This window comes from Poecilia mexicana, unplaced genomic scaffold (assembly GCF_051168715.1).
Source record: "Poecilia mexicana isolate PSO_F unplaced genomic scaffold, ASM5116871v1 scaffold_16, whole genome shotgun sequence".
Classification (NCBI taxonomy): Eukaryota; Metazoa; Chordata; class Actinopteri; order Cyprinodontiformes; family Poeciliidae; genus Poecilia; species Poecilia mexicana.
In genome coordinates this window covers 22,862,750-22,877,414 of record NW_028263385.1, presented here as the reverse complement: position 1 = coordinate 22,877,414, position 14,665 = coordinate 22,862,750, and the positions used below count along the sequence as shown (strand labels likewise).

Below are 14,665 nucleotides of genomic sequence, written 5' to 3'. Positions count from 1 at the left end.
AGAGCTAAGCAATGTAGAGATATTTGCGGTTTTGTAAAATAAAAATGATCAAGTCCTGTATTTACTCCTGTCCGATGCTTTGTGAGCTGAATATAAAGTGCCATATATAAAACAAAATGTTGTGTTTTACCTTACTTTTTTTTTTCTTTAAAAAATATAGCAACACGGGTCATATTTAAAAACAAGGATCGATAAGTACAACTAAATCACAATTACATCACTTAGATAAAGACAGAAACTAAACAAACCTAAGGCTTTACTTCCTGAGTCACAACTGAGACATATTGAATTTCTTACCAATATTAGGGAATCGTACCTAGATTTGTCCAACTTTTTGAATCTCAATCTTATAAATGTATTCTGATATCAAAATTAAAATAAGTACACCTGCAATATTTGCATGAGTCGCCTTATTAAATGTGAAAAATGTTAATGACTAGAGATGTAAAAAGATTTGTAATTCACCAGCTGTACTTGCAAAGAACATCCCATAGGGGGCATAAAAGCAACATCACTACATGAACTGCTTAAAGCTGGAGACATTACAACACCTAAATGATATAACGCAGTCCTCCTTAGCATTTACTCTACACTTAATATAGTTACATCCTCCCCAGTGATAACTGATTAAACACTATAATCCTTATTGATAAAAAAAAAAATGATATATTTTTGAAGCACAGATTTGCTGTGCTTCAAAAAGTGTCAAACTACCAAACAGATGTGTCATATTTTATCTGTTTTCTACTGTAAAAGTCTGCACGTAGCGGAAAATCCTAACAAAAATAACAGTATTCATGTAGCCCTTGTACATGAACATTTATAATCACAGTTTGACACTGTGTGTTTCCATTCTGCCGTGCAAGCAACAGGAAGAGGAAGCAGAGCTTCCTGTGAAAGAATGGGTGGAGGTGGCAGTGGTCACTCAGAGCTAACCTGACTGTGCGGATATGCGTGTGGGCAGAGTGTGATCATATTCTCAAGCGCACAGAATTTCCATCGATATATTCTCAGGGGTTTGTGGTTGGTTTTAGCTTGAGCTACCTGTGGGCGGTGACTAGCCTCGCGTTGTCACTGACAGCAGCTTGTTAGACCAGTAAAGCCACGAGAGACTTGAAGGCCTCCAAAGCTGTGCGTTTACTTCTCCCTTGACTATAATTTTATTTATTGTAGAAAGGTGGCTGCAGTTTGATTCAGAGGTAATGGCGTGTCGATCCCTTCGCCTAGAGCAAACCGGCGCCTGATTCAGGCTTGGTTTATTGCTTATTTATAAATAAATCCATTAAAAGTTCATTAATCAAAGGGAGCTGGACGCAATAAAACTGTAATAACAAAACACAGATAAGAAGTGGCGCACTTTTTGTGGCAGAACATGATACTATAAGAATGCTGATGACACAACCCAATGTCCTCAGCTGTATTTCTTAGTTGTCAGACCGGCTAATAAATATAGCAGATCAAGTGGGCAGAGATGTAAATGCGGAGCTGAGCCACATACTGCAGCGCTAAACTGCGGGAGCGGCACAGGGACCATAAAATGGGTCAATACTGGGAACGGCTCCATGACGGGCAATGACAATGCAAAGTCTTGGCTTTGTTCAAAAGAGTCGTATGAGAAACAGAAACAGGACAGAAGAATTTGTAACACATTGTGTGACGGTAGCACACAGATGAGAGGTTTTTCCTCCATTATTTTAGTCATCCATTGATAGTAATGATATATGTGAGCACAGATAAAGCAGCAAAAAACAAACAAACAAAAAAAAAACAGGTTGACTCTTACCATGCAGTTCATAGCAAAGTGGTTGTGCTGTGTCTGCAGCTCCACAGCATGCTGGTGGTTCCCTCCGATCTCAGTGTAGCTGGTCAGAAAAAGCCCCTTGTTGTGCATGATCCAATCAAACATCTACAGATATAAAGGGCGGAGAAGAGAAAGAAAACTGTTCTTCAAAAGATTCATTTCCAAAATGCTGAGTAACGACAACGGTGAGAACAAGAGGAGCCTGCTGTTAGGAGCCTGTATTTACTCAAAACCTTTCATCCATCAACTGAGAACTCATTTCCACAGACAAATGTCATCCCTGAGATCAGCTGTGATACAGTCAATAGAAGAAACACACTAGCTGTGTTTGTTTTCCTACTAAGAAGTTCTTCATAGTTCACCAGAGTGTGAACAGAAGTCGTATACTTGTGATTTATGCAGGATTGTGACACATTAGACATCTTTCATTAGCTATATGACTGCCATATGCAGAGACATGTGTTGGTACTACTTCTAATTAACCATAAAAATGCAACTGCATTAGAAATATCTGAAATTGAAAACTGTTTAATGACATCCACCATTATTTTCTCCATGTTTAATAAATTAGACATTGCTTCTGACTGTTAGTTGATCTGGATATTTTACACAGTTTACTAAATGAAAATGGAAGCTTGCAGAGAAACACACTTCTCAAGCCTTGTTGATTTGAGCATGAAACATATTATAGAGGATTAAAATATGGAATTCTGGAAGACCATCTAATAATAGTGCAATGTTCTTTCTTTCTCTCAGGTGGTCTTAAATGCTTTCTGTTTGTTTTGAGTGATTGTCCTAGTGGTGGACGACCTATGACCTGCAACTGAGCTTTCTAACTCTGACCAGATTGTTTCTCTCCAGAATGACCTGGAAGCTTGGAAATTGAATTATGCCCTGTCGAGCCCCAGAACAAAACCAAGCCCCTTCCCTAATTCAGTCACACTGGTTACATGTGTATTTTTTTCTTATTGAAAAGCATTTCTTTATTTTATAAACAGACAACTGATGGGATGTCCTGGTATTATTGCATCGGTCCAAGCCACGTTCTCCCAGAGTCTTTGGAATTTGCCAGTATGATTTCTAGGGACAAAAACTGTATTTCTCTGTCATTGGTGGAGTCCAACTCAGTCTGTCTCCATGATACCCATTATGGTTAATAACCAAAAAGATGGTGCAACCAGAAAGTGACAAACATCCAATGGTTTTATTAACTCTTTTTTTTTTTTTTTTTAGCATTTCAACAAACTGACTCATCGACATGTGGTTGTATTTCCTCTTGTAACCAAGTACTGCGAGGTTGCACATAGTCCCATGGATAAAACTTCAAAACTGTAATGTTAGCTTTGTTCACAGGATTATAAAGTTGCTTGAGAGGTTGTGTTGTAACCTTGAGCTACAAGAGTTTTGATAGTCTTCTTTCTGAGCCTTGCTTTATCTGGTCAATGTTCAGAAGGATACCAAAGTGCCATGATTGAATTGAACCGTTTTTAAGTAGAAGTGAAACTTTGATATATGTGTGTCTATATCTACATGGGGAATTGTGTGCAAAGCAGGTCAAAAATCCAAGGATTAACTAGATCATGTGTGTTTTATCTTCACCTAACATGCAGGAGACGTGAAACACTCCAACATGGACAAATTAAAGAAGAGCGCTCTGACCTTCTCAGCGTCCTGCTCAAAGAGCCGCAGCTGGAAACACTGGTCCAGTTTCAGCTTCCTCATGTGCCACAGCTGCTGGAGATTCTGCCGCGTCCCGTGGAGCTTATCCAACAACGCCGTCACTTTAGCAACCAGATTGTGCGCGTCTGCGTGTGCGTGAAGACCATGATGGTGGTCGTTGGAGTCTCCGCTGGCTCCAACGCCGCGGTTACTGTAACCCCCTTCACCGCCACCCCCGACCCCCGCAGTCTGTAGCCTCTGGAGCAGTCTTCGGCCCTGCGTATCAAGCTCCTCTATCGATGCCTTCGTAGCCCTCTTCTTGAGCGCGGCGTGCTCCTCCATGAGCCGCCGAGCCCCCTCGAGGTCCCGTGGGAGATCGCGCTGGGACAAGGTTTCCTGGAGCTCTTCGAGGCGTGCCAGCGCTCGCGCTGCGTCACTGGCAAAAGTCTCGAAGGAGAGACGCACCTGGGATGAAAGGGTCTAAGCTAGAAATTCAATTGTCCCACAGCAGGTTTTAGCTAATTATAAAAAAAAGTTTCAACCAATTATTAAATTAGCTCCACTGCAAAACTTAAATTAAATAGAAAAGAGAAAGCGTCAAAACCTCAATCCAGTCATCATGGTTGTACTCTAAGCTGCCGTCAAAGTCAGCCGTGAGCTGGGAAGGGTCAACAATCTTGGTCAGACCCTCCAAGGACACCATCACTGTCTGTGGGAGGGTTAGCAAGACAGAATAATTTTTAAAAAAGGCATTAAATAGATGATGAATAAATCAAGGAAAATAAAGAAAACAATTAAGATAAAATAACATCTAAAAAAAAAAAAAGGACAGGAATTTAATTCTGTTTCTGCTCTTAACTTTTCAAAACATCACCCCTACATTAAATAAAGAATTTCAAGAAAAAATATGCAACTCTTCAGCTGAATTGTTCTGAATTGTTTAAAAAGGTATGCTGAAAAAGAAAAAAAAATTGTGTTATCATTAATAAAAGTGAAACACAAGACTATAAACTAACAGGAAGCAAAAGCAGAAGGTGCTGGGTTCAATGGAGGAAGGTAGACATAATAAAAACACCTTTTAAATTGGCAGATTTTAAACTGGAGCTGAGGTCGGCTTTTGTTTTGAATGTCAACAGCCGCATCTATGAGAATATTCACATTAGCTACACTGTTACGAGGAAGGCGGATATCTGAACCTCTTCAAGGAAGTACTTGTACGGTGATAAATAATAAAATGTGGGAAGAAAATTTCCTCTGCGTGAGTGCTTCTATAATTAATAGCAGTTTGTTTTATCACCCAGTAAACTAAAGGGCAGCTGGGATTTGCAGAGAAAACATCTTCCACTTCAGTAACGATCAGCAGCAGTTGTGAAAACTTAACAGGATTACACGTTGAGTCCGTCTTGATTATCTCCCTCTGGTCCTGAACTTTGCTGCCAATCCGAGAGAATTAAACCGACGGCGTCCTGTTCGGGTGTGGAGTATCACTGAGAGTACGTTGCAGGAAAAACTAAAATGGACTGCTTTGGAAGTATGTAAGTGAAGTTAGGATGAAATTCTTTGAATGTCCTATTTGTCCCGGTTCTGTGGCAACTGGGTCAGAACTAAATATACCAGCCACGCACGGCCACGTGGGACAGAACACTGCCGCTGCCACAGTGCAGCAGTCCAATCTGAGCCAATCAGAGGGGCGGGGGAGCTGATTATTTTCAAATTAGACATGTTTTTTTTTTAATCAAATAACTTATTGGAATAAAATAAAAAACAAAACCATCATAGATGATAACTACAACTATATTTGGATAGAAATAATGAGTTTGAGAAATCCTACAAATGTTGTGTCCATAAAAGACAGTAATGACAAGTACTAAACCAGTTTGCAAAACTACTGCTGTGATTATTAGTGAAAAAGGATTGGTTTTGCTCTAAATGACAATGCATCACTCACCTCAAATTCAAACTTGGAGCTGCCAAAGTTGGTCCTCTGCTTCTGCCAGAAGTTGTCTGGCTTGATGATGAGGGCAACGTGGATGCAAGACGGGAAAGATTCCTGCAGGATCTTCAGCAGCGGTTTGATGCTGTCCCACTTAGAGCCACGCATGTCCACAATGACCGTGAAGCCATGTCGGGCCACCTCCTCACTGAAGGACAGATTGCAAAATAAAGAGGCGAACTATCTTCTAAATTACCAAAATAAGACATATTACTATAGGGAATAAAAAAGTCAAAGGAGTTAATATTATCCCGACAAAGATTTATTGTAGCAGCAAATATTAAAGCTAAGTGGTCCTGTCCTCCACCGCATCTGGAGAAGAAGAAGAAAAAAAAAAAGGCAGTTAAAAACATTTGAGCGTTGAAATTTCCACTGGTACTCACCGGGAGTCATGCTGCTGAACAAGCCCATAAAAGGTTATTTCTTAGCATTAAAGGCTATGCTCTAAATGTGTCTGGCTGTAACAGAGACAGGCGCAGGCCCTCCTGCTCTATCTCACTCTGACCTCACTCTGAAAACAGAGCATCGGCCAAATGGGGAGAGAAAACAGAGCAGAGAGAGAAGGGAGAGGAGAGAGAGACAGAGAGAGAGAGAGGGAGAGAGAAAGAGCTGACAGAGAAGAGGGGGGGAGATGAAGAAGAAAAACAGTGGCAGAGTTAGAGTAAGGGTAGAGGAAAAGGAATAAAACGGAGAAGGAAAATCTATCACTCCACTGAGTAACTACTACACCTCCATTCTTAAGCAGTGACTGAAGTCATCCAACTTAGTGAGTGACACGTTCTGATCAGTGATCAGCCTATATTTTCCTGATCCGCAACCCACCATAAGTAAGCGCTGCCAGGTTGCAGTCGTAACAATATTATTGGTACTGGAAGTTGACCGAGTATAGAAGCCTGTAGAAACTGAACTTGGTGTGAAGGCTGTTCATTCAGGCTGCAACAACAGAGAGAAGTCAGCAGCTGATGCAGCTTTGCTCCTGCAAAAGGATAGAGCTTATCGGTTCTATCCTTTTGAATATGGTGCAATGGTCCACGAACGTGCTGGGGAAGGAAACGCTGACGATCTTTTGGAAATCTCACAGAAAAGGTGAGGGCTCTGTAGCTCTGACTATCGGAAATACACAGGAACCCATGCTAATGGCTAACAGAAGATGCTAAAGAAAGCTTAAAATGTTAACTCTGTAATTATGTTTTTTATTAGTGATCATTTCTTGTAACGGCAGAGATGCGTAACACCTACTGCCCCCTCTCTCATGCACAGGGAGGCACCACTCTGCATTCGCAAAAAGTTACTTAAAACTGATCTCAGGAAGGCTTCGCAAGGCGCTTCTCTGTTAGTAGAGATAATAAGGAATCTGGGATATTATTCGTTCACTTTGAAAACAAATGGGAAATGTCCAACTAATTTATATCAAATTAAATAGAAAATATGATGCTAATTCTTTGGTCAGCTAATTAACTGGTCCAATTATTTAATCACTGTTATCTGAAGGTTAGCTGAGAAATAAAACATCGCTGGTATATCTGCAAAGCTGACAGTCTTGCCTGTGTGTTGCAGAATATAGACACAGTGAAGAATTATTTAACAGAAAAGGCAAACAGAATAATCAGCCATCAAAAAGGCAGCATGTTTCTTTTATTTCTTTTGACTATTGATCACATGCACAAATGACTTTTTGGACTGTTGTGGTGGTGCAGCAGAATCTATGGCTCTGGTATTGTTTAATATCTTCCCCCCACCCCCGCTTCTTCAGTACACTTCGTTCAGATTTTAAAAATCCCTTAAAAGCAAATATTAAACCTGATTATGTACTAAGGAAGAAATTGGATATTTTGAATTAGTAGTGTTGGATAACAAATTTGTCTGAAACTATCAAAGCATAAAATCAACAGAGCAAAGCTCAGTTAAAGTAGTCTGCAAGTTTTTGTACACCACTGTTCAAGCGAACACCGAACGGCTATCGTTTTGCCTCTGCCTCCTTAGAAAAGTCTTAGAACGCTAAACACCGTTTTTGCTGCAACTAATTTGAACCACCTCTCACCTCCAGACAAGTGTCGGAAATACCGAGGTGAGAAGCACTTAAAAGCACTCGACCTGCACAGCACTAGAAAGTGTGGCACTGAGAAGATCAGAGGCTGCAGAACAGAGGAGTGCAAACTGCAACTCCAAGCTAATCACAAGTGAGGCTAAACAGAACAGCCCGGAGCGATATGTTAAAGGTGCAGACTGAGCTGTATGAAAGTACATAGTGCAGCTCTGAACATTATTCCTGTGGCTACATGCTTAAGGTTTTTAGATGCAAATCTTTGCGACCACAAAGCAAATGTGGGAGCGGGAGAGGATAAACCAGTACATGTGAAAAACTCAAATGTGAAAAAAACGTAGCTACGACACAATGCTGAATCGCTACCAGCTCCTTCCAAACATCAGCAGACTCAAAAGGAAGGGGTCAAAGAGGTCAGATCGACCAATTAAACCAGTATTTCTCTGAGCTGAGTCGTAATTAAAGACAGAAATTGAAAACATAGAGGGTAAGAACTTCAAGAATCTATACCAAAACCCTTCTGACTCTTTGCAGCATAAGGTTATCATTTAAACCAAGCAAGGTGGGAAAATCTAGCAGTGGATTATGTGCTGTGTGTGTGCGTGTGCGTGTGCGTGTGTGTGTGCGCGCGCGCAAGGGTCAAATCAAGGTGCTTCTTTCAGGAAAAGAAATTGCTGTGTCTTTAAAATCAGGCAACATTGTCAGTAAATAACATAAAATAAGTAGTTGACTTATTTGGAAGTCAAATAGCAACACAAGTTGTAACTGGAGTCACCAATCAAATCTTTGTAGCCATTTTCAATATCCAGATGGAGGTTTGACCTGCACACACCAATTCCTGACTTTTCTTTAAGATCTGTTTCTTCAATTTATCTGCTATTTGTTCTCATGTCCATTCAAATATCTTACTTTGGAATAGTGGCCAGGTACGCTACAAGTCTGCGGAGGTCATCAGGTCTTATTCGGTCGTGGTTGCTCCGTGCTGGAAAAGTGAGAATTGGACCTCCACGTCTGTCTCTGCCACCTTCAGACACAACAAGAAAGAAAATCAGCAAATTACGTCAACTTTGATAATTAGACAAAATCCAGGGTCATCTCCGTTCTGAGAAACCTCAGGAACAAGAGCACAATTTCATGAAAGTTTGTTCTAAACTAAGTTAAACAGATCAACCAACTAACTTTGTATTGTATTCAAAGGCAGTTTTGCTAGTAAAGAAAAACACATTTAATTAAGTACATAAATATGAACTGACAGCTGAACTAAGCGCCAAAGTGATGGGAGATTACATTGTGTTTGTGTCTGAACCATCTGTTAATATGTCAGCAGTTAGTCATGGCCCCGATGAGTCAAACTAAAGGGTAAGGGTCATGATTACACAAACACAGCGTGATTAAAAACAGTCACAAATGATGCCAATACCATTTAAAAGTCAGTGTAAAATTAATTGACACTCCTATTGAAAAAAAAAAAACCAGCCCCATCTTTCCCTTAAAATTGCTTAACTTTCTTCTTTTTAGAATTGACTGATGTTTTCTTCAGATGCATTCTTCTCACCAATCCTCTTTAGCATGCAAACTCATTAACAGCTAAAGGATTCTTAGCTGACATAACTAGCCAATAAATGCTCAAACAGCACTTTAGGAAATCAGTGCTGAATAAAATGCTTAGCAATTTTACCAGTTTTTCATAAGCAAAGCCTAGGGCAGAAACTGTAGCTTTATCAATTGCAGCAAGTCACACAGTTTCTGAAGAAACACAGTTCAACACCATCATATTACCTCCACTGTGAATCCGACGCCCTTTCTAAAATGTTTTACATTTTCTTCATCAGACAAAATATTTTTTTAATCAAGATGTCTTTTGGGGGGAAATAAAAGATAGGGCGTTTTTCTTTTTTATTAAAGTCATTTATGTGGAAACATTTTTTAGTTGTTGTTGAATTTCAACACTGACCTTAACTAAGGGAAATGAGTCCTCCAGTTTTTTTGTTTTTAAAGATGCTTTTCTTTATTTTATTGCATCCTGGATGAATCATTGATCCACTTTTGGAGTAAATTTGGTAGGCCAGTGACTAAAGGCAAGGCCAGTCACTGTTCTATTTTTTTCTCCTTTTATGGATATTGACTATAACAATGGTTTGCTGGATTCCCAAAGTCTTAGAAATAACTTTGTTACACTTTCTAGAGAATTGTGTGTATCTTTGGTCACTTTTTTTTCTTTTCTTTTTTTTTTTTAGATTGGGGCGTGATTATTTTCACAGAGATGTTACCAAGTTTGCCAGGCCTCTCTAAACATTTGTGACTTTAGGTTAATAAGTTCAGACAAGGTCCTGCTCTTAGTTACATGTGTCAACTTTCTTGAACAAGAAGCATCTGTTTGCTGGGTGGTGGACACCTGGATCAGCTAGATGCACAAATGACAGGGCACTGTCCCTTTAATTCATCCAACACAGAGGTTGGCTTCAGAGATCATGTGAATTGGCCCCGGGGCAACTTCTAAAAGTAGCACTTGACACCATGACGTTCTGTGAAACAGTAATGGAATCAATTGTTTTAAATTAAAACTAAAGCAGCAGTGAAGGAAATGAATTAGTGTCTAAAACGAGTGGCAACTGAAGCAATGCCTCTCCAGTTGTCTAAAAAAAATTATTAGGAAGCTCAATGTATTACTCAAGATCCTTGAAATAGGAGTTTAAAAAAAAGGCTTGGTGACCTAATCTGACCTGGCACTAATGCTGCTCTATTCACCAGCTAGGCTTAGCTTCAGCTTACTAAAACTAATTTAAAACTATAGAGATATTAGAACTAGCGTTAAAAGAAAATATATGGAAACCTGTGTTCTGTTAAAATCCACAACACACATTGTTCCAGTTATCTGATTAGTTTATTATGTTATTTTATTTTCTAAGTTTATTGTTGATAATATTTACTTTACCCTGTATTCGTAAGAAACATAAAATCAAAATAACATTTTATTTTAAAGCCATGAACGCTTACCTTATTAGCTTCACTTAAATCTGAATGAAAATGTCACTTTTTGCAATTATTTCTATTGATTGTTCTACAAAACAAAAACAAAAAAAACCATAAAAGGCAGAACTAAAGTGACTCCTCTAATTTATTCTGTACCGACAGACTTTTCACTAATCATTACGGCTAATGACAGATTAGAAGAAAAGGTGGTAACATGAAAATGGCATGCAGAAAGTGTAACTGACCTGAGAGAAAGGCAACCTTCTCCTTGAGGATAGGAAGCACATCAATCGCCTTCATATCCTCATTGCGATGAAACCCTGAAAAAGAAAAAAAATAGCAAAAAAAAAAAAAAAGGGTAAGTCATAATGATTCTCTTTGGGTTTGATTGCCTGTCAAGATTAATTCAATTTATACATCACAGCCTGAGGGGAGGTTGGATCTGCCCCAACAGAGAAGCTGTTTAATTATTATGTCATTTTATCAAATGGGCAATTTAAACAAAGTTAATGATTTGTTTAGTCTCTGTAATGAAGGTGACTCTGATCTGCTGAGAAATGTAATGACTTTTTTTTTTCTCCATTTTCCAAATACGTTTTCATTCTGTAGTTAAGAAGATTTTGTCATGACAACAATTAAAAAAGAGGAGGTGTGATAACATTTCCCAGCCTCATTTGCGTTTGACAACAAAACTGCCAACAATAGTGTCAGACAACGATACGTATTGATCCCTGTGCAATAATGCAATACGCAGGAGATGGTGATAACACCAGAATGCAGGACATGTCAGTGGCCATATGGGTCCGGTCAAAGCTGCAAAACATAGTAGGTCAAGCAATAGTCTTTTGCTTTTGTTTCTACATGAAAGTTTTAGCTTAGCTCGGTGCCAATATGTTTCTGAGCCTGGCCTGAGTTTTGTTGTCGTATGCTGTTCAAATGTCAACCTCTCTGCCTCAACTGATGGCCCAAGGTTTACTGGAAGAAAGCAAAATGCAACAGCAAACCACAATCACACCAAAGGGTTCTCATCAACTACTTAGTAATTTGTGCCTGTCAGAGCAATCCTAAACTGGCAGTGTTCTTTTTTTTTTCCAGTGTTGTATACTATTATTTTTATCTGATAGTTGTTGGTAACTGTGCATTTCTTTAGGTTTGCACAACTTAATAAAAAACTGGAGGGTGCAAATATGTGTGATAGTCTATAAAAAAAAGTAAATTAGTCAGGATAACAGAGAAAGTTTCTGCCAGTAAACCTATATTGGCATAAAAAGCTGACCCCACTGGCTCGTTTTTGTAACAAAATTAAGACTTGAAGTTGAAAGATGCACATTTTAAAGTTTCATTTTATGGACATACACAACTATCAAATTTATAAAACTGACAAAAAAACAACAACCCTTTAACAAAGTAGAACTACTATGCTTATGTAAGCCGTTTTGAAGAAAATGGTGTACAATAATAATAAGAAATATGTAAATATGTATGAATATGTATGTTAAGTTTCCTTCTATCCTATTTGACTGTCATAATGTCAGTAAAAAAAAAAAAAAATATATATATATATATATATATATATATATATATATATATATATATATATATATATATATATATATATATATATATATATATATATATATATATACATGCCCGTTTTAAGATATTCTTAAGGATCCAAAAATGTAACACCACACAAAAGACATGAAAACAGATATTCAGCAGAAATAAAGAGATAAAGATCAGCGTAAATTCAAACTGATGTCATAGTTTTATTATAAATTAAATAAAATTAAGAAAACTTGTGCATTACAGCAGACAACTAAAACTACAGAAGGGTGTGACAGTCTTTCGACATAGCAACTGGAATCTCATTCTGGAGATCGTTCAGTAAATGTGTGGGATGTAAAACATCGTGGTCACATGAGATATATAAAAAAGTGAATTTCTATGCCACTCACATAAAATGTTTACCCTTCTCTAAATCTAAAAAAAAAAAAAAAACATAATCCCAGAACAGCAGTGTTCAATGAACCATGATGGTGGAAGTATAATTATCAGCTAAACAACTGGGTCATTAATTTAAAGTAACAACAGTAGTAAACCATAAATAATTAATCTATAAATAGAAAGGCTACAAAAAAAAAAACAGTAAGAAAACAAACAGTTACATAACCAAAAAGCTACTTTGACAATTTCTATATAAACATTGACTCACACAGACCACACTTACTGTAAAAATGAGCCAACTTCTCATCAGCTATTCATAATCAAATTTCAGAGATAAATAATCACTCTCTAAGTTTAAGCATTTTTAACCTCGCATCTACTAAAATTAGTTTATTTTACATGAAGAGTCTAATAAAACTATGACTGCCTCTTCCAGATTACAAATTAATTATAACAAAAGGTATGAAAGATAAGACAGATAAATTAAACAACTAAATGGTACAGTAAAGAGAACAAGATGGCAAGACAATGTAAATGGAAGATCATCATCAAGAGAACAAGGGGAAAAATACAAACTGAAAAAATGAAAAATAAAAAACATATAGCAATTGGATGAGGAAACAGACTAAATAACTACAGTTCACTCCTGGTGTTAGTGGCTTCCCTTTTTATTGATTTAAACTACAATTAGATGATCAGATCCAAGACAAAGCTCCACTGTGCGTTCGCTGCAGAAAAAGTTAAACAGACAAAAAATAAAAAATAAAACTCTCAAAAATAGCACAACCAGATGGGCCTAAGTACTGCGTCTATTAAAACAGGAAAAGCTGACTGCCTGTTTTATTCATTCACTTAAGAGTTTTTACAATCTCCCTCTGATTTTTTTCTTTGAAAACTGCAGCACCTGTTTCGAATCCATTTATTTTCTTTTGTTCATGCACACAAAGACAAAGTAGGAACTCTACACTTTGTTTAAAAACAGGTGTGTGCGTGTGTGTGTGTGTGTGTGTGCGTGTGTGTGTGTGTGTGTGTGTGTGTGTGTGTGTGTGTGTGTGTGTGTGTGTGAGCGTGTCTGTGTGTGAGTGTGTGGAACATCTCCACCACAGGACAGAGAGAAATGCTCCTCTTTGAACTCCATGTCTGAGCACATGCGTGTTTCCTGTCAAGGGTGCCCAGACAGACGCATTCCTCACCATGGTGGTTTATATAAGATACCGGTTCCGGCAGGCAGCTGGTGCTGACCTCTGTTAAAGTGCTGCAGTTCTGCTTCTACTGTTTTTCTACACCTTTATGAACTCTACATCAGGCCAAATCTGGCAGAGAAACGGCACAGAAGAGCGAGCAACAGATGTGACTGTCACCCAACTTTTGCACTGTGTCCTGCGTGGACAGCAGTGGAGTTTGAAAAGCAGAAATAAGATGCTTCTAGATCAAAATGCCCAGTCGCTTGTGATGCCAATGCAGTAAAATAAACACATTCACACAATGCAGCTCATGATTTCAATCATGTTTATATGCAGCGACTTAGCATAGAATATTCTGTGGAAGTGGAAAAATTGCCAAGCCTGTTGTGATTCATGAAACTGCATCATTGTTTCTCACTTCAATGTTTACACAGGGGCACACTGTGTTTTGTTTTTTTTCCCTCCTACTGCACACAGGCCTTCAGTTACACATTGGCCAAGAACAAAATAAACCTGTTCAATTCCAGGTTCATAGCACACTCATAATAAGAGCAATCCATTTAACCGCTATTTGTGCACTTTGTCTTTTCATAGCAGGCAGAGTCCATACCGCGTCCGAACAAGAGATGTGTTTGTTGCAATGAACCTTCAAATGAACACATTTTAACAAATGAAGGAATTTGAGACAGACTTCTAAAAATAAGATTTCGGTGTGGCTTATTAAGCTATTTGGTTTCCTGGCAGAGACTTGACTATTAGGTCTGCTCCATACATTTTTAAAAGGGTTGAGATTGGGGTGATTCGAGGAGCTGACATGCTTCATCCAAGATGGGTTTAGCAGTGTGCTGGATCACTGTGCCACAGGAACAACCAATTAGTGTTGGTTGTTCCTGTTTTTAACGGTTTTTAACCGTCTGTGGCGACACGTTTATTTGACGGGATGTGTGCATAAGACTGACATGACAGTCTTATAAGGTGTTATGTCTTAAAAGTGACATAACACCTGTCATGAACATGAAGGAGTCTTCATGAATGTTTAAGACTGCTGTTATGAAGTGTCATTC

The 14,665-nt window shown here is 38.4% G+C and overlaps 1 protein-coding gene across 1 annotated transcript in view; it reads right to left on the bottom strand.

The window, feature by feature from the left end:
* triob (trio Rho guanine nucleotide exchange factor b) overlaps nucleotides 1–14,665 on the bottom strand; it is a 99,532-nt gene that overhangs the window by 54,581 nt on the left and 30,286 nt on the right. The window contains exons 3-8 of the mRNA XM_088013894.1: nucleotides 10,716–10,790; nucleotides 8,407–8,521; nucleotides 5,409–5,601; nucleotides 4,065–4,169; nucleotides 3,461–3,925; nucleotides 1,784–1,906 (exon numbers count right to left, since the gene is read on the bottom strand). Coding sequence (XP_087870020.1) covers nucleotides 1,784–1,906; nucleotides 3,461–3,925; nucleotides 4,065–4,169; nucleotides 5,409–5,601; nucleotides 8,407–8,521; nucleotides 10,716–10,790 — 1,076 coding nt within the window. The remainder of the gene's footprint in view (nucleotides 1–1,783; nucleotides 1,907–3,460; nucleotides 3,926–4,064; nucleotides 4,170–5,408; nucleotides 5,602–8,406; nucleotides 8,522–10,715; nucleotides 10,791–14,665) is intronic.